Below are 20507 nucleotides of genomic sequence, written 5' to 3' on the forward strand. Positions count from 1 at the left end.
GATTCATGAAAAACCTAATAAACCTGAGGTTATATGTTGTTGTGAGTATTCTTGACGCTCATTTGTAGATATTCTTTTTGTCCCAGGTTTTTATTTAAATATACTTCTCTTACATTAAATTCTTATTGAAAAAATAATTTGGCTCTTTTGCCAACTTGTTTTGCTTTTTCATTAAACCCATACGTCATAATTTACTTTTTTTTTAATTGCTTTTTGTTTAAACACATTACTTTCATATCTGTAAGCTTGCTTTGATTTTTGCATTGATCTTTGGAAGGGAAAATGGCTGCTGAGAGTAAATGTTGAACTGTAAACAAAAAGCTCCAGGACCTCCAGGTAATAGCTCTTCCAAGCTTGCTTTGGAGACTGGGAGCCATTGATTAGATCTGTGTTCTTCTGTGCCGAATGGTTACGGACAAAAAAGTCATTACCTGGGAAGAATGGAACAAGGAGAGCGGAGCAGAATGAAAACAATGAATAATAAAGCTACACTGTTGCCCTGAATATCACTGCCTAGAAGGCTTGGTGGCTCAGGGTGCTGGTGTCAGCACAGGTTCAGCTGGGGATTGCCAGGTCTGATCCGTTTCTGATCAGGGGAGCTTGAACCTTGTGGTTAATGTGTGACTGGTTCATGTGAAATGTGTCCAGTGTTCAGGACGCAGCTGACAGGCCTTGTCATAAATCCCAGGCAGAATTGTCATTAATTGATCTGTCTTTTCAAAGGGGTCATGAAAACTGAATCATTTTCCTCCACGAGAGGAGAGGCTGTGGTGGTGGTACAGAGAACCTTCTCCACTGCCACACTACATGACAGGCCTTTGAAAAGCCTTATTCTGAAGCCTTTCAGTGGAATTAAATTTCCTTCACTCCATTTTTGCATGCATAGGAAGCCTGTAGAAGAACATTGTAATAAGATAATATCTACTACTTCTCAAATATCCAAAATTTATCTAGTTTATAGAGGTGGAAGTATATATATAGCATCAGAAATTGTACTTGTATACAGGAAGAGTTCTGTTGGCATCCAAAGCTGTGGGATTCTGAGTTTGGAAACAGTACTACTCAGAGTGTTACTATTCAGTTCATTAGTTTCCTGGAATTATTACTGTAGCTTATTTCTGAAAAGAATAATAAACAACCCTGGGAAAATTGTAGTGTAGCATTCAATATTGCTTTCATACATGGAAAACTGATTTTTTTTTTATTTTTAATTCTGTTCATTTTACTGGAGGTTTAAGATTTTTTTCTACCATGCAGCAGCTTCATCAGAGCACTAATAAATATTTCAACTACCTAACAGGTCAAAATGCCAGCACCAGCAAACCTTAACACATGAATTTAACTTATCTTACTCCTTGTTGCACTTTTTGTTATAAACTCAGCCTGTTTTCTCTGCCCATGGCTGTGTGGGATTTTTGAGCTATGCTGACTGTTAAGATACATGTGAAAATGAGCACCTGACCTACAGAAATGCTGTAGTTAGGAGAGCAAAACAGTTTCTTCTGAAGACATTTTTTTTTTTGGTCTTCCCTGATAGTGAATGTTGATGTTGTTGTGTTTTTTGTGAGAAGAAGCCTTTAAGAAATGAAGGGAGCCTAAGATTGTAGGGGAAATAATTTGAAGACAAAAACCAGTTGTTTAACAAAATCAGTGGGAAGCTGATGAATACAGTTTACAGAATTCAGAGGGCTGTGAATTTTTGTTGAGTATCAAAGCTACTAGCTCTTTATTTTTGGAAGGCCTATTGTAGTGTAATATAATTAATTTCAGAGTCTGGTTTATAAATTGTTACAGTCAAGGTCATCAGGAATGCGAGGACAGTTGGAGTTGCTGCCTTACTCTGAGGATTTACAGTTAAGTGAAAAATAATAGTAGGTAGGCAGCAATGTGGGGTTTATTAGCAACATTTTTCACCAGACTATTGGAGAGCAATAGTGGCATAGTGCACAGATCCCTGAATTTAAAGCTGCAAACCTAATCCAGATCCTTGGAAACTTGCAGCATTTGGCAAATGTGCCTGTGCTGGCTGCAGTCATGTGTTGAAAAAAGCATGGTTTGTGGTGGAATTGCCAATCATAAAATACATGTTTGTATTTTCTTTCTTTCTAGGATCAAGTAGAACACCCCGATTCAGCAGAGCTGGCTGGTTGTGCTGCAGTCACCATGAGGAGGCACGGGGGCATTTGTTTCCTAACATATGTGTAAGAGAAAAAGGTAAGAGGCAAGTTCTGCTTTAGAAAATAATGCTTCATTATGTACCTGAAATACACGGGGGGTTATGTATTCTTATGGATATATGTTTATATACATAGAATTTATTTATGGATGTATCTCTTATACAGAAGATGATGAAGTAGTTTTAACATTTTGTTATTTTGTTTTTTACTGAAAGTAATTGCCTTGTTTTAGTGCAAAGATTGTGTCTTATTTTGTTTGGGAGAGGGGAGAGGTGAGCAAAGTCTTCTTGCTCAGCCTGTGCTGTAGACAGATCTCATCAGTTAAAAATACAACTATTCCTGGACTCTGAACAAACTGTTCTTCACAACAAAGGTGCTTGCTTGCTTCCCTGCAAGGGCAGGTAATACACAGATCACCAAAGGGAGCTGGTACAATGTTTGGACTTGACTATTGTTTCTTGGGATTGAAGGAAGTCTTCAGGAGTACCAGACCTAATAAATTAGTTTGCCCAGTTGATCTGTAGTTCCATGTGGTCATGCTGTGGGAAAATGACATTTTCTGGGTATCTGATTTTTATCAGGAAGAAAAAGCAATGTTTGTTTTCCGTTTGATCATATCCCTTGTGACTTCCATCTTAGGAGCTTTTCATGTATACTGTTGGTGAGGACTATAATAAACTATTTGAGCATTTTGTTTAGTAAGAGATTACTGAAACATGTAGGTTCACAGTTTCATATTGCAAGAGTAGGCTCCACAGGACAGCATGATAGAAAATCCTGAGATCTTATTCTGCTTCTGTACATACTCTCTGATTTTTAGGCCTTTTGCTGTGAGGCTCATAGTTGTATGTTGGTATTATTTCCTTTGGTGCATTTTTATTATAGAGTTTTAATATAATTGTGTGCTGGTCATCCACTGTTGAGGACAATTTGAAAGGCTTAAGGCTGTCGGTTCCTGTGGTAAAAAAATCTCATGGGTAATTTAGGATGTGCAGTGTGGAACATCATGGGTTACATAATTCCTTATCACAGAGACCAAAACAAATCCGAGTCTTGCTGCTTTGCAGGTGCAACACAAGGCCAGTCTCTTGGTACAGCTCATTCCCCAAGAAGGAGCTGGCATGTGGGATATCTGAGCTGGCTTGAGAGGCAGTCTCCAAGGTCAAGCCTGTTCAGAAAAACATCTAGCTTTAAGGAAGGTTTTTCTGTCCTTTATTTCTATCTCTTTCCCTCCCCACTATTCAGCTAAAGTTTGCCTTATGTCTGAGTGCAGTGGTGATGAGGGTGGTGATTCTGTGTACGTATGACACAGATATTCTGGGACATGCACCTTTGTACTTAGACATCAGGGGACAGCAGAGCATGTAAACTTCATAAAACATAAATACTTAAGTTTTAGGAAAGAAGGTGGTGATAAGCCCATGCTGTTGTATGAAGAAATTGATAAGTAAAACACAGAGTTTCTGAATTATGCATGATCTGTGATCCAGTGGGAGCTTGAAAATAATCTAATCTGACAGGCTGCATGTTTTAATCTGCTTTTTGCCCTGGAAGACAGAAGATAATTCTGCAATGGGTAACAAGTGGTCTTGGGTTCTGGACTGACTATACCAGTGGATGGTACCATTGTATTAATCTTTTTTTGTACACACACTTAAAATATATAATTTTAATATTTAATGGGGGTTTTTGCCTGTAGTTAGTCTGTTCTGCCAAATCTTTGCATGGAGCACTGTATTTTTGAAAAACCATCTTATGCTTTTCACTCATTGGTGGTTTATGTCTCCTTCTCCTTGCACTGGCACAATATCCTCTCCTTCGTGTTGTTCATCCCAATATATACTAACTTAGGAAGTGTCTCCTTTTTAGCAGCTTGCAGCTACAATTGCCACTGAAATTTCTTCCTGATTTAGTTTTATTCTCCCTTTGAGTTGTGTGTTTGCTCCTGAGCTTCTCTCCATGCTATGACTTAGAATAGATGAGCAATACTAAAGAGTACAACTTATACAACTATTAAGGATCTTTTAAAAATGTCGTTCCAACCTTTGTACTAAGAGGAACTTTGGGACTAGAATAATTCCAGAAGTCTTTATAGTGGCACCTGTGGGTTGCAGTCAAAAGTTTCAAAAGACTTGTAAAGGAATATACTTCTTTTTCTTTAAGTTAGATATTTCACAAAAATATTAAAAATAAAATTAAATTATAAACCATAGGGAAAACAGCTACCTAATTATTACAGCATGCTGTGTTAGAGCATTTTATTTTGTGTTTTGATCTTGAGTTGCTGGCTGTGGAGAGCTGAAGCATTAGATCTTCAACTGGCAAAAAAATGAGTTGCTGACAATGTATAATCAGGAAACGTCGCTGGGATCTGTTCGAACACAAGGACTCGTCCTCCTTTTCTGTCAGACAGAGGGCATTAAGGACTTGTGTGGCTTTGGCAGTGTGTTTTGCCCTTGGACAGAAATTTCTAGAAAAGCTTCTGGGATTGTTGTGTTCTTTAATATAATGATAATAATTTTAGATGTTAGACCTGAAGATTTGCAGCTGACCTTTTCTGAGCAATACCTCCTTGTGCAGACAATGAGATCTCATTTAGTGTGGCTGTCAGCTTAGTGACTGTGAGTTTAAAAATAAAAGGTTCTCCATATATCCTGGTACATCAGTAAGTGAAATAACAATGGTGATATAAAAGGTCTTTTCTCTGTTCAGCTGGAACTCATGCACACAAAAATTTTGTGTGACGTTTTTCAATCCTGCAGTGCTTCACTGACAAATACTCTTCATATCACTGACCTCAGTGGTAGGACATTGCCTAGGAATAATTATTCATGTCTTCATCAATTGTTTGCTAGGCAGGAATGTTATTATAATGTAAATGAAATACGTTATAAATTGATGTGAAATTATATGGTATTTTGTACAAAACAGTCTTTTTGAGACTTCTGAAATGCGGCCTGTGATCAAGGTGGCCAGCTTTTCCTGTGCATCATGTAAATGATATGGGCATGCATCTATTTTGCCTGCAGGAGTTATCTAAAATCCCAGATCAGAGGACAAATCTGGGAGTTTGTAAGATGACAAATCTGGTTTATCTCTGAATTTTTTTGCAAAATGGTCTTTTTTCTGTTGATGCTTTTTTGCAATTTCTAAGTTACTATTAGACCGGTTTACCTTAAAATTAACTCTTGTATATATCTTTAAAATATGATTTAATCTGATTATAACATGGTTTAGTCTGATTATATTAAATAGCAATGTATTTATGTTGTATCATGATCACCCTTTGAAACAACCATCTATCAAATTTGAAGTCAACCATAAAAACTTGAAGTCTGCATTTCGTGATATTTTGGTGCACAACTTTGTACCAGTAACCTAATTATAGCTGTTGCCCATAACAAATACAAACCACATTCAATGCTGTAGTAATGCAAATACAGGTGCTTGATGTTTTCCTCAAATCCAGGTGCTCTGGTGGAGATGGTAAAGTATTGTTTTAAACTGGAAACTTCTCTGCTGTTTGTCGTGTCTGTTGTATCTGTGCTGTAAGAGAGCAGGTTTTTAATTAAACTGTCGGGTCTAACACTGCTCCATACTGCAAAACAAGGTTCTCACCCTCTCCCCCTCCACTGCCTTATTTCACAACAGTGAAAGCCAACTCTGAAGAGAATAAGGTTGTTTTGGGTGATGTTCAGAGAACAGATCAAATCAAGGTCTCTCTGTGGTATATAGGTTTATGGCACACATTTCCCAGGGAAAATGTCTTTGCTGGTAGTGAATGTTTGCAAAAATTGAATCTGGATGTCGTCTTGTTACAAGGATTTGGAAGAAAGAAGTCCATATTCCTACTGTTAGGGCAAAATGTTATTTATTGTGTAAAGATAGAAAGTTATGTAATGATTTAGGGTTGAGTTTTTGATTTTGTTTTGGTTTCTTTTTTTTTTTTTTTTTTTTTTCATTTCTCCCTTGTCGTCTTCCTCTGTAGCCTGAGAGCATGATGTTTTGATGACACTATTTACTTGTGTGCATTTTTCTAGGTTTCCAGGGCCTGCCTTTCAGGGAAACAAGGATTATTAAAGCAGACATTTTAAGAGCCAGCACAATTCAAGTAACACCCATTAAGTCCCTTACCAACTTTTACAACTATGAATCTTTGAAGCATCTCTGGGAATTGAGGAGTGACACAGAATACTGCTAGGCTAGTATACATTAAAAAATCAGAAGCACAGGGAGTTTGAACTACTTGTTCAAAGCCACATGAGCTAGTTGGTGGTAGCACAGAACTGAAAGTTGGGTCTTCAGATTGTTGGTTGGCCTTTCTGGTTCTCTAGGCTGGTTTCTTCTGACTGGTGTCAGAGCAGTTTTGCTCTTACCATTATGGTGATTCTGATGGCCAGACACATTAATGTGAGAGACTGGAGGTAATAAAATCCAGAGCAAGTTTGGGGAGGTTGTTAATCTGAATCAAGCAAGTTTAAGCACACAAAAAATTTTTATTCCTGGAAAATACTTTTGATTTATGTATGTAACGTATGTAAAATTTGATTTCCAAAGGACTTCTTTTCCCCTTAAATCAGGGCACTGGGTGGTGGAACACTGCTTGACTGAAGGTTAAGTATCTGATTGTAATTTGTTCTCTGGCAGGTTCAGACAAGGATCTGGTGGTCGTTCCCTGACAAATGGAGAACTATTTCCAAGCAGAGGCATATAACCTCGATAAGGTTTTAGATGAATTTGAGCAAAATGAAGGTGAGTCATTTTGAACAAGATTATAGATGCACATCAGATGTATTCTACAGAGAGCAGTATTGAAGAGGCAGAGATCTGTGACACCCTTTTTGGTTTTGAGTTGCAAATTAATCTCAGAACTTGCAAAAAGCATCTGTTAATTTTGCATGGTATGCCTTCAGTGTTTCTTAGTATTCTCTTCTGTTTCCATTAATCTTGTTTACTTTTGTAAAATCTCTCACTCTTTTAATAGCAAATGTTCTGTACACTTTTAAAGAAAGGTTTTGTGAAGCTTAATCTCAGTAGCAATATTTAAATCATTTTTTTTAAACAAATCAGGCGAAACTTATTTTAAGCTTCTTTTGCAGAAGTGTTTTATTAGATCACATAAATCATATAATGAAAGTTATCCTTGAAGGATTAAATTTTTTGCTTAGTCTAATTGCTAATTCTGTGCTGTCAAGGAAGTTGAACATTTTATGGGGGTGAGAGTCTTTCTAGGCACTTCTAGTTGTCTAAAGTATACTAATCAGTACTTTAAAGTTGCAAATTCAACCTGATACTAATTGATGTAGCTCTAAATTCCTGAGTTCCGGAAACATTATGCAATTACACTGCTAATGGTTGATCCAAAAATGTTGGTTATGGCAGATGCGTTTTATTATTGTGCCCGTATTTGAACATCTCTGCATTTATATTTGGGGCATTCTAATGTAACAGAATTAATAGAACCTGTAGCTTCAGCAGGACAGTAAGTTCTCTTACTGAAACCCTTTTCCAGATGCCGCTGTCTCACCTACCCTGCTGGGTGCAAAGTGGAATCAGATCCTAGATCCGCCTTCTCGCCGCCTGTCGTTCAACCCAACCGTGGCCAACGTGAATGAAGCTACAACTCCTAATGAATGTCAGCAGAGAGTAAAGGCTTTCTCCTTGTCCCATTCAGCGACTACACCAACAGGAGGAGGGGATCACTGTGCTAATGGGAAGGATTTTAGCATAAGCCCAGAGACCCCAGCCATGTGGATTGATGATCAGGCAGCAGCAGACGATCAGTTGATTAAAAGAAACAGTAATCGTGATGATCAGTGTCACACTGTGGAAACAGGGGAAAAGAAATGTGGGAATACAGCTTGCTTGCCAGAGGAGAAAAATGTGCTAGTGGTGGCAGTCATGCACAACTGTGACAGAACACTACAGAGTGGAGATTTGTTGGATTGTGAAAATTACAGCAGTGAATCCCTAATGGACACTATTGGCTTTACACTGGATAATGAGAACCGTCAGAGTGACCAGTTGAGTGTTACTGTAAATGGATCCACGGAAAAGGATACAGATACTGAAAAGCAAGTAAACAGGCCATGCACTGAAGATGACTCTGCAAGTCCTTTGGTTAATGCTTCATCTGAAAGCCTGAGCATCGCATGCCCCTCCTCTCGATTAAAGGATGATTTTAATATGAGTAAGGATTCGCTGTTTTCAGAAGCTACAACTGCAGGGATAAATGCAGTGACTCTCTTACAGACACCAGTTGATGCTACTGTTAAAATGCAAGAAAACTGTGTGTCAGTTGAAAATTTTACTAGTAAAGCCATTCCTCAGAGAACGGATCTAGAAGCTAAAAACTCTTCTCCTGGTTCCAGTAATGGAAGCTTAATTGTAGAACAGGAAACAACCCAGCAGTTACAGTCTCGCCTGTCTGGGCTCGCTGAAACCTGTCAGCCTAATGTGGCTGGAAGTGGCAATCACAAGGAATGTGTTGCAGAGCAGTTTGGCCCTGAGGATGTTTGTGCCACTGAAAGCGAAGTCATTGAATGTGATAAAAACCTCGGCACAACGGAATTGCTCGGCATGGCAGAATGTTACCCTGAACCTCAGGAGATGGCTAATTGGGAACTGACAAAGTTGAATGAGATGAACAGTAAGCAAACTCTAGGAGAGAATGAAAGACTTTTGCAGACCAAACAGCCTGATGATGCATGTGGTAATAGCAAAGAAGGTGGAGATGGGGCAATGGAGGCAGGCATAGACTTAAAGGGGACTGGTATAGACGAGCTTGAAGGGCCCAGTCTCTCTGATGTGATGGCTACATCAGCAGCAAGCTCTCTGTCTAATGGTTGTGATTCCTATGGAATGCAGAACCCAGTTGTTGCTCATGTTCCAAAGACTTTACCCTCCAAGGAAGACTCAGTAACAGAGGAAAAGGAGATTGAGGAGAGCAAGTCAGAATGTTACACTAATGTTTATGAACAGAGAGGAAATGAGACCACAGAAGGGAGTGGTCTTATTTTAAACAGCACTGGTGACCACATAAAGAAAAATTATTTACATAATCTTTGCAGTCAGGTTTCATCCATGCAAGGGCAAACTTCACCAAAACCAGTGACTAATCTGCAATATATCAGTGTTCCTTTTGGTGGTGCAAGACCTAAACAGCCTACAAATCTGAAACTGCAGATTCCGAAGCCATTGTCGGACCACTTACAAAATGATCTTATTCCCCCAAATTGTGGAGGTAATAGTAAAAACAAAAATGTCTTTGGTAAGACACAGTTAGGGGATACAGCAGACACGTTTCCTGGTGAAACATCTTCAAATGCCTCTGGTACTGGTACTAATGGGGAACATTTGGATGAGTATGAATCTGGAGTCTCTAATAGTTCGTGCCTTGCAGTAGCCCCAGATAGTCCAGATAATGATCTCAGAGCTGGTCAGTTTGGAGCTCCAGCCAGAAAACCTTTTACGACTTTGGGTGAGGTGGCTCCAGTGTGGGTTCCAGATTCTCAAGCACCAAACTGTATGAAATGTGAGGCCAGATTTACATTCACCAAAAGAAGGCACCATTGCAGAGCTTGTGGGAAGGTAAGTTCAGATTTTGTGAGTAGCTCAAAACACTGTTGGTTTTTTTTCCTGATACTGCACAACATCAGATCAGAGGGCTTTCTAAGCCACTGGCTATAGTTAATTGTGACATCTCTTCCTAAAAATCTGTGTTTGAGTGAAGGGAAAAAAAGAGTTTCTAAGCTCTGATCTATTTAGTGTTCTAATAAAGAATAACTGATTGTTATTAGCCTGTATGAGCAGTGTATTGGTTGCAATGATCATCATCATTGGGTTTATGTTGAACTCTTATAAAATGGCAAAGTGCAGGAAACTAGTTTACAGAAATTACTGCATCAATAACCCCATTAAAGATACTGAAACATCCTGCTTTGGACTGAAAGTGTGCTGTTGAATTGCAGGCATTCCTGCTGGAATGGCTGATCAACTTTTTTCTTTTCAGTCTTCTTTCCTAACTTTTCTCATATTGCTTACACTTCTTAAAATAATATTTACATGTTTTGAAACATAAATTTACTCCTGGAAAAAAAACAGTAAATGACCTGTAACCAGATATGTGTGCACATGGGGAGAAATTTTGTAATTAAGACAACTAAAACATAATTTCTGTATCACTTTTTGTTGTATAAGAAATATTTTAATATTGAGGGGTTTTTAAACTTTTATCTGTGTGCCATCTATGTAAACACAAATTCTTATGTGATGAGTTTATGGTGAATGATTAACTTGTAAAGTATTTCCAAATATCTTTTTACTGAAATACATGTCAGTGGCATAAATAAGAAGTTAGGGAAAAAATGATGATTCAAAAGCAGTAAACTAACACTCTTGTCAAGTAGGTATTAATGAGTATTTTAAAAAGAAATACTAAAACTAAGAACTAGAGTAAAGATAGCTTTGGTTCATTTAGGCCTTATTCAAAGGTTTCTGAAGTTGATTGAAAGACCTCGTGATTGCTCTGGGTGATAATTTTTGCTACCAGAAGAGTACAGGGAAGCAGAATGATGTGAATAAAGGACCTCAAAGAAGCACATCTATGAGGAAAGCTCAAATCCTCATGCCAGCTGTTTCTGGAAGCAGAAACCCCAGGCTTGCTCCTCTGTAATGGAATATGTATGTGTCCCTTCTGTCCCTGTGTAATCAAAATGCACAGCGTTCCATCTCTCACTGCAACACCAGCAGGTTTTCTTCAAATTTGGTTTTGAGATATGCTGAACAGTCTTCCCCAGGACACTTCTAAAGCCTAAGGAGACTTTCCTTGTGCACTGGTCCAGGACTTCCAGGTGCTTCTGCCCATCCTGTTGCAGGTTGGTTGCAGTGAAGTCCTGATGAGGAGCCAGTCACCGCAGGTGATCAATAAACATCATATAAAGCTCATGTCTGCCTTTTGTGTAGAGACCTCGTTCTTCTTCTTGTTCCAGTTAAGGAGAATCTGTAAGGCAGAATGTCCATCATTTTAGCTTTGATATATTAACTTATACTGTCAGTTATTAATGTCATTCTTCTGGTTTCATTTTTTTTTGAGTTTAACAAATATCACTTCAATTTTCATTTACAGTAATGTTTTCTAATTATTTTTGTGTTTTAAACAAGTTCATTGCTTGGATTTAATTGCTTCTTTGTAATGACTGTAATGAAGCTCTGGATTGCACAAATGAATGTGTAGAAAATGAAAATATCTATAAAAAATAGATAAAAACTGCAATGCTAGAGCAGAGTGGGTTTTTTTCTTATTTTTTGGGGGGGTTTTTTTTGGTTTTTTTTTTTTTTACATTATTCTGACAAACCTTGAGAAGAACAACCAGTGTTGTTTTGGATTACATGTGGGGAATAGATAAAAGAAAAGGTCCCTCTGCTCTGTTTCTGAGCTGTGAAAAGTCACATAGTGGTATTTTATATTCTCAGTGTTAGAATAATCCTCAGAATGGATTGTTTTTAGAAGCCTTGGTTAGCTAATGTTTGTCTGGGCCAAATTTGCACAAGTGCAGCCAAAAGATATGGCAGAAAGCACTGCTTAATAAATGCTGAGAAGCAGTGTAAGTCAAATAATACTTAGCACTTACTGCAAATTGCTTCACATCCTTCATTCCTCTAAGGGTTCTGGGCAGAGAGAGACCAAAGGCTTTGACAGGCAAGCTCTGATGGATGTGGCTGTAGTGGCTGGAGAAATAAATACCTGTTCTCAAGTGTCTGAATCTCCCCTAAAGAACTGGGGAGGCATTGTCTTCAACTCTTCAGTTATTTGTTTCTAGGAGAAATCACGGGTCTCAATATTTTGAACACAAGCTTTAGCACAGCAGATTCTTTTTAAGCTTTCTCAGCATTGTGGCAGATTACTATAGTAGGGGTGAATGTACCTGTTTCATTTGGGAATGAACATTGCATTTAAAAATAGTTGAGTGGCACTTGGGAAGTCTGTCTCAATTTTTAATTTCAGGATAATAATTGCAAAGTTAATGGAAGATATGAGCCTCATGGGATTGGTAGGAAGTAATACACTTACAGTAAATTTTGAATTAAGAACCTGAAGAATTTGTGTGAACACATTCATAAATGATATGTATTTATATATAATTTTATATACAAATTATATATATTTATGTACTTTATGTTGTCAGATGAAATGATAATCCTTGATAGGAAAACCAGAAAATTTGTATGCAATCTTTTTTACCGGCAACCAAAACTATATTTTCCCACTAAAATATAAAAAGACCCACCAATTCCCCTAGCAACTAATGCTTTAACAACTCCCAGTGAACCTGAAAACCCTAGTAACATCAAATTTTGCTTTGACACTGCTGTTATTTTTTTATAGCATGATATACTGAGATAATGACTTGAGGATTATAATAACAAGTCTAACTTGTCAGTGGATTGTGTTCTCTGCATTACTGCTCTTAAAGGCTGATGCCGCCTTACAGAGGGTGCAGCCTTAGAGGGGGTGTCCTGTCACTGTTTCTATTTTCTCTTTTAATGTTTGGATCATTACATTTGGGAGCTTTGCTGAATGCACAACATGTTGTTTGATAAAGGGTCCTAAATTAGATGTAATTTGTGTCGGTCCTTCATTTATGGTTGAAGACATTGATTTTTCCATGTTCAATACTGAATGAACTTTTGACTGGCAGTTTTGCCCAGAGAATTGAAATGATGTCAAGTGTCTCTAAAATATACTGTGATATTGTTATTAATATTCCCTAGAATGCTTGTAAATTGGGTTAAGGTGTAAATGCAGAAATCAGATTTTCAAAGTACATTTGCTTTTTTTTTAAAAAAGGTTTTTACATATGTGAAGAGGTGGGTTTTATTTTTGCATGGAAATGCCAGTGTATACTTACTCATATCTTGGTTTTGAAATGTTTCCCTTGACATAATTAGGAAACATTTAAATTGGTTGTAGTTAGGCAGGGTGAGCTCCTTCTTCACATTGGATTTTCAGCGCTCATGGTGAGCTCGGAACTTAGATTTGCTTATTTTAAACATTTTCCACTAAAAGACTGCAAATAACAGGCTGCAAAGTAGTTGTAATTTGGTGTGATCTTTAACTTGGTTGAAATTTAATTAGGCTTACACATATTTATATATGAGAATTCTGTGTAGTTTCTTGTCTGTATTACAGAAATAATTTTGCTGAAGTGATGGAGTAATTTGATTTAGAAAGCATTGCAGATCATAGTAATACACAGTGGATTGCAGAGATAATATCCACCTATAATTAAAATTTGAAATTCTCTCTTGCTGTGTGAAGTCATTTGTTAGGTAACTACTTCTGTTTCTAGATTTCCTGCGTTTGACATCACCTTTCTGCATGAAATGGATGTTCATCAGTATCTTCACATCACCTGAACAATAACCCTGAGGAAATAGTTTCTTTTTAAATAAAGAAAATATTATTATTTCAAACAAATAAGAAATCATTATCTCTGCATGCAAGTGTGCTTTTTGGTGCACGAACCGTGCTCATGTTTTGTGGTTTTGATTGTCTGGAGGAAGCCTCAAGCCTGTTTTCTACCCAGGACTGAGGAGTTATTAGAGCTGGTTCAGGTGAGAAGCACCAGCTCTGCACCTGCATCTCCACAGCACATTGTCCTCCTGGGGACAATGCCTCCTGAGCAACCAGTGTGTGTAAAATGCAGTCCCTGACTTCTCTCCAGTGTTGTGAAGTTGTAGTGTTTGTAACCATGTCAATATGAGCTTTTTTTTAGATAGATGGAGCACAATTTTCTTGCAATACTGTCATTCAACTTTCTTAAATGTCTTGGTTTGTATGTTGAACACTTAAAACATTTTGATACTTCACTGTTCAAAGTCTCAACTGAGGAACAGCTTGTTATATATGAAGAGATAAAACAATTAGAGTTGCTAATAGAGATGAATTGTGCTGCTGCAAAGAAAAATGATCTGTTTGAATTAACCTGTGCCATAGCAGTCTTATATATATGGAAAACTTGTGCATTGATATGTGTTTGATTCTAGAAAGTACTCGTGCTCTATGACTGAAGTTAATTCTGTTAGAGTGTAATGTAGGGGGTATTTATTACCCATTGTCATTTATGCCAAACATTTTAAAAACACCCCAGTGCAGTCTCAGGACAACGTGAATTTCTGTTTTCCACAAAATAGTGCTGCATCAGGATTAGTGGCACAGGCACGTTGGCAAGTATTGGTCACTGTGGCTTTAGTGGGAAAATACCCGTAATTTACCTCTATATTCTGCATATATTTGCAGATATTCTGTTGTCCAAATCCATCAGTTTCTCCCTGTTTTTGCACCACACTTCAGTTGTTTCCCCTTGGTTCCAGGTGTTTTGTGCTGCCTGCTGCAGCCTGAAGTGCAAACTGCTGTACATGGACCGAAAGGAAGCCAGAGTGTGTGTGATCTGCCACTCAGTGCTCATGAATGGTAAGTGGAAAGAGAATACAAGATGTGGCACTTCACTGGCTTTGTGTGGAGCTGCAGTGTTGCTATTTAAAAAAAAAAAAAAAATCAAAACACTTTATTTGTATGGGTAAGTATTCTCAAACATAAAGGCCCCTGGGAGGCCAGCATGGAATCCCTGTGGAGAGTGGAGATTTCTAAGCTAAATATGGTTGACAAAAGGCAAAACCTGGTAAGGTTACAGTGAGTTTGAAAGCTTTTATTTGTGAATGTTCTACCAGGATTCTAAAAACTGTGATTTAGGACTTTTTTTTGTTTTGTTTTCTTAATTCAGAAGCCTACTCTGTGGCCTTTGCTGCCTGAGTAGATAACCTATTATACTTCAGTATGGAATGCCAAAGAGGAGAGTAATGCAGTTGTGCCTCCTCTAGATGATGCACTATAGGAGTTTGGGAAGGTAGTATTTATCCACAAATTAATCCAACTCTTCTTTCTTCTTAACTCTGTGGTACTGGACTGGGAGGTCTGGTCTAAAAATGGGTCCACGAATGTGGACAACTGAGTTTGGGTTGTTGCTTTGGGCACTGTCAAACCCAGGGTGGTGCTGTGGCTGAAAGCCTGGTGTGAGCATGGGACACAGGAGAGAGGTCACCAGTAGCTCTGAAGTTGACGTGTAGAACAAACAAAAAGTTCTGTTACCTCTGCTTGGAGTAAGGAAAGACTCAGTTTGGTTTTAACCAAAGGGCTCTGGAATGTATTTTGTATGTTGTCCTTTATTGTATTAACACCCTAGAGCTGTGGTGTTAATATGGGCAAAAACAGAGTGTTCTTCTCTCTGAGGCCTGTGAGAATTTCCAGACCTTCCTGTGCTGGCAGATACCACTGGGTAGGTGGGTGATTATCTGTCCAGTTGACTTATGTCCATGACACTGAGACAGCTGCTGCTGGAAGAGTCAGTGTTCAGTTTTTATGGTTTGAATTGAGAAGGCTGAAAAATTGGATGAGGTTGAGAGAGGACCCATGTGAGTGTTTAAATCATGAGATAACCTGTCTCCTCGTGAGAAATTCCAGGCACTTCATCTTGGGTTTATTAATGGGAAGGTGAATGGGCGGCTTTGTCTCAAGGTATAAATATATATTGGATAACTGAGACTTGCTGACAGAAGTTAATTCAGTGGTAGATGAAGGTCTGACAGGTGCACTCTAACATGTCATAGGTAGAATAAGAAATCAGACAAATTCAGGCTCTAAATGCAAACTTTTAGCCATTAGGATAACAAACTATCCTGATAATTACTGAACAGTTTTCATGGAATCTCCTCTGCTGCAAATGATTAGTTAAACTTTGGAGACTTTTATCAAAGATTGCTGCTGTAATTTTAACCAAAAATCAGTTAGGAAAATTCTGGTTTGTATCAGCATTCAGACAAGGTAATTTTGACAGTATCTTTACTTCTTACTGGGTAGTGGATTATTTGGTCTGCAGCTTTCAGAAAGATCTGCTAATTTGTTGAACATCTAGACTAAAACACTAACCTTAGAAGCTCATAGCTTTATTGTTCAGTGTTATGCAGGTTTGGTTGAAAGTAACTGAGTGTTTCATCTTGAGATGAAAATTCGAAATTAGTAGACAGTTTCTGTTATTAAACAGGAATCATTTTTAAAAAAAATATTCCAAAAATATTAAATGTTTCAAACATATTAAAAATTAATCAGTGTGCAGTGGTAGATTTTAATTATTAATAATTCTTTACTGTAGGCCAAATATGTAAGGTGACAGGGAATTGTAGGTTGTAATATCTAGAAATTAAAACTGAGTCCCAGGTAATGACGTTGAAGGGGTGCTAAAATATTATGTTAAATTCTGAGTTGGAGAAATGAACACATTTCAAGGAGTACAAGAACAGGGAATTACAAATACACCTGGCAAAAGACGGATGCACATTGATGGCAGGGAGCAGTGACACCCCTGCCTGGGTCATTCCAGGGGCTGCTGCCTGCCCTGGTGGGCTGGGCCCAGTTCCCCCTTTCTGTCCCTGCTGCAGGGCTTGTGGGGATGCTCTGGGTTATTGGTTAGTTAACCTGTAGCCTCGTGGTCTCCAAGCCCTCCTGCTCCTTGCAGTTTTTTTGTCAGTACAGGTTTTGGGGGTTTTGCCCCACTCAGTGCAGCAGGTGAACATTAACGTTTGCCCAGTCTTGGAACCGGGGTGGGAATCACCCTTTAAAAGCAATTCTTTGTTTCATTTGGTTGCTCAGTACCTGGTTTGTGTTTCACTGGGTGTGGGGGGAGGGTTTTGTGTTTTCTGGCACTTTTCCATGGCCAGGCTGTGTTCCATCAGTTTCCAGTGCTATTGTTACTCTGTTTTCAATTGGTACCTATGCTGACTTGGCACTTCACTTGATTTAAAGAAGGCTTTAAAAAAGTTCTGTTACCATGCTATGACTTTTCTAATAAAACGGTCCTAGAGATGTAACTTTGTGCACTTCTAACGCTTTCTTCTTTCAGGACCTTAAATGACACAGAATTGCTGTTTAAAAAGTGCTTCACTTTAATTAGCGTTCTCAAATGGAATTTCAATACCATTGACAGGCATTTCACTCTTGGTTTTGCAGGTTGATAGGGGGAAGAAGGAGAATTTGTGTTCTGTTGGGTTCTGTTTGGGTTTTTTTGGTCTTTTTATTTTCACCTTGGTTTTCTAACAATTCATAGTCCAAGGAACCCAAAGATGTACATGCTCTGAGACCTTAGGTGGCACAATATTAATGCCTGACTCGAAGAATGTGTTCATTTGTAACATACTAATATGGTTGAAGGTGCAAGCACACATCTGAATTTTCTGGTACCCTGCTTTCCTTACAAGTGAAAAAAGAAGTAGTACTGTGGAGATACAGTCTGTCACTATTTTGGATGTTTGGAGATTTCCCTGTCATGGATATTTTTGACAAAGAAGTTTTATGTGTTATTCTTTGGTCAATTGAATTAAGGCTCAAGTCAAGCCTTCCAAATTAAGAGCATAAGGAGTTTTTTACAGTTAAGGATAAACGGTGCTGATGTGCCCTGGATAAAAAGAAATGCAAGGTGCTTTTTATCATGTACAAAAGATAAATGTGCTTAAGTCTTCTGTGGGTTATGAAACATTTGTGATAGGAATGTGTGTCTGTCCATGCAGTTTGATATATATATATATATATATTTATGTATACATTGAGTATTTTCAGTAGAATCTTTGAAGAAGAAAGAAAATGGATCATGAGGAAGTAAGCACCACTCAAGTAAAAGTGTATTGTTATAATTTTCAGAAAATATTTCTTTATGAACTGATAGTTTTATTGCACAGGGGCAGTGCTGTTTCTCCTCCTGATATGGTTTTTTTTCCTCAGTTACAGTCTCCTGGGCTTTCACATGAAGGGAAGGTGGCAGGGTCCACACCGACTGCAGCTGGGAACTTAACTCAGTGTTTTGGAATGTTAGACACCTTCCTCTGTGTTCATGGTTCCTGTTCTCTGTTTGCTTTAGCTCAAGCCTGGGAGAACATGATGAGTGCCTCAAGCCAGAGCCCTAACCCTAACAATCCTGCTGAATACTGTTCTACTATCCCTCCTTTGCAGCAGGCTCAGGCCTCGGGCGCCCTGAGCTCTCCGCCTCCCACTGTCATGGTACCTGTGGGAGTTCTAAAGCATCCTGGAGCAGAAGGTAAGAGGACTTCTTTTTATTTTCAGTTCACCTGTAGCAAGAATTTGGAAAATATCTGCCCTTCATCCATTCCAAATACTCTAGCTAATGGCAGTTGTGATATTCCTGCTGTCAGCAGAGACATCAGGTCTTTAAGGACAAGTAAATTGTTCTCAGCAGTTGTGTTTATACATGGTGCTGCCATAGGGAAGGCACTAGGTGATGTCTTAAGTCCCTTGGAGTCCACATTTCTACTTCTGTACTAAAATTTTCCAGCTAGTGTTGCTGTGAGATCTTAAATCTTGTTTCTCTTACATTCTCCCCAGTGGCTCAGCCTAGAGAACAAAGGCGTGTTTGGTTTGCTGATGGGATATTACCCAATGGAGAAGTTGCTGATGCAGCAAAACTGACAGTGGCTGGGACAACTTCCACAGGAACCTTGGCAGTGTCACATGATCCGTCAAAGCCCATGGCCAACAACTCTTTATCAGCAGAAGTAAGGGAGCCTTACACTGTTCACCACTCAAAATACCTCCTTACCTTGAACATGGACAGTATATGAGCAAGGAAATCTGCTGAGGCTTGTCTTAGTTTGTTGTACTGCAAGTGTCCTCCTTATTTTAATGTTTGCAGAGTGCTTAAAAGAACCGTGTGTTTGGAACTGAAATGAGCTTTTATGGGGCAGAGTACTGACCAGTGTTTGTTGTCTGTGTGGCTTCCAAGTGTTTGGCTGTACAGCCTGTGTGTGAAGGACATTTGTGTAATACATGTTTTCCAAGAGGTGTGTCATGGTCAGTAAGGAGTTTGAAACAGTAAGATTGTCATAGCATGAATCAGAAGAACGCTCTGCTTGTCCTAAAATGATGTATGCAGGCAAGTGCAGATATAGTGTAACAATGAGAAGTCCACCATAACACATGAGTGGAATTGAGACTCCACAAAAAATTCTGATAGGTACATACAGATTTTGTGAAGAAATGGAGTTGTGTGGTGATAGAGAAGAGGGCTGCAGTCTCTGTCTAAGCAGACTTTTCAGTAGTAGTTCATATACAGGAATCGTCACACAATCATCTCTTGTTAAAGAGCCAAATTACTTGGTGCTGTTGGTTCTCCAGCAGACACAGACTCCTTCACCTACATCTGTAGTAATCTAGTCAGCCAACTCTTTCAGTTTTATCATTATTGCTTTTGTAATGTTGTCCTTCCTTGTTGTTTCCTTCTTGTAGACTGATAATGCCTCTGTATTCTCGGGAAATATAACTCAGGTTGGCAGTCCTGTTGGCAGTGCAATGAATCTAATTCCTGAAGATGGGCTTCCTCCAATTCTCATCTCCACTGGAGTAAAAGGAGGTGAGGGTATCATTTGGCTGCTGGCTTTTATGCTTACCAGTTGCAATTAACCTAATGCTTACTGTGTTTGTTTTAAAAATAAGATGCTGGCAATATGCTGAGTATTTGAGGAAATTCTCACTAAGTACTCTTGGGTAAATTTTGGGACACTCATTTGCACCATTGGTCCCTGTGAGCCTCTGGGAAGAGCCTCACCTTGCAGTGAAATTCCTGTAAGAAATAAAACACAAAGCAAAAAGAATTAACTTCAGTCCAGAAATATGTGCTAATTTCTTCACTAATCGGACTGTGGGGAATGTTCCACACAGAGATAGATTTTAATTAGTCCTATGAATATTCATGTTCCCTTCTCTGAAATGCTGTTGGAACATCAGCTCTGTCTGAGGCATCCCTGAGCACTGTATCAACAACACTATTGCACATCCTGGCCCACAGTGAAGCTTTTAGTCATTGTGATGTCCCCTCCCAGAATATCCAAATGGAGGAGGCTTAAGAAAATTAAAAACTAATTTTTAAAAGGTGAAAAAAATGTGTATTTGTTTATCTGAAATTGCTTTCCACAGTCTGATTCATGACATCCTTTAATACATTCCTGGAATTAACTTATTTTTTCATCTCTGTTTTTTTTATTCGTATTAAATATTTTGCTGACACTGTGCATTTCTAATGTTAAGCTGGAAGTAACCTTTTATTGCAGAATAGTGTCAGAACCAAAATGTGAGCAGCATTTAATTTCAAAACAATCTGTTCCCTCCTGTGTTAGCTGTTCATATGGATGCCTGATTGTTCAGTCTCCTCCACAAAAAAATGAGTGAAACTACAATATGCTTTTCAGCTTTCATATAAATACCCTCAT

General features: G+C 38.5%; 1 protein-coding gene across 1 annotated transcript in view; it reads left to right on the top strand.

The window, feature by feature from the left end:
* The window catches only part of ZFYVE9 (zinc finger FYVE-type containing 9), a 56817-nt gene that overhangs the window by 13479 nt on the left and 22831 nt on the right, over positions 1-20507 (top strand). The window contains exons 2-8 of the mRNA XM_027648952.1: positions 2110-2214; positions 6825-6929; positions 7690-9767; positions 14553-14652; positions 18146-18322; positions 18628-18797; positions 19528-19651. Of these exons, the coding sequence (XP_027504753.1) occupies positions 6860-6929; positions 7690-9767; positions 14553-14652; positions 18146-18322; positions 18628-18797; positions 19528-19651 (2719 nt within the window). The 5' untranslated portion in view covers positions 2110-2214; positions 6825-6859. The remainder of the gene's footprint in view (positions 1-2109; positions 2215-6824; positions 6930-7689; positions 9768-14552; positions 14653-18145; positions 18323-18627; positions 18798-19527; positions 19652-20507) is intronic.

The sequence above is a fragment of the Corapipo altera genome, unplaced genomic scaffold (assembly GCF_003945725.1).
Source record: "Corapipo altera isolate COAL_440 unplaced genomic scaffold, ASM394572v1 112, whole genome shotgun sequence".
Taxonomy (NCBI): Eukaryota; Metazoa; Chordata; class Aves; order Passeriformes; family Pipridae; genus Corapipo; species Corapipo altera.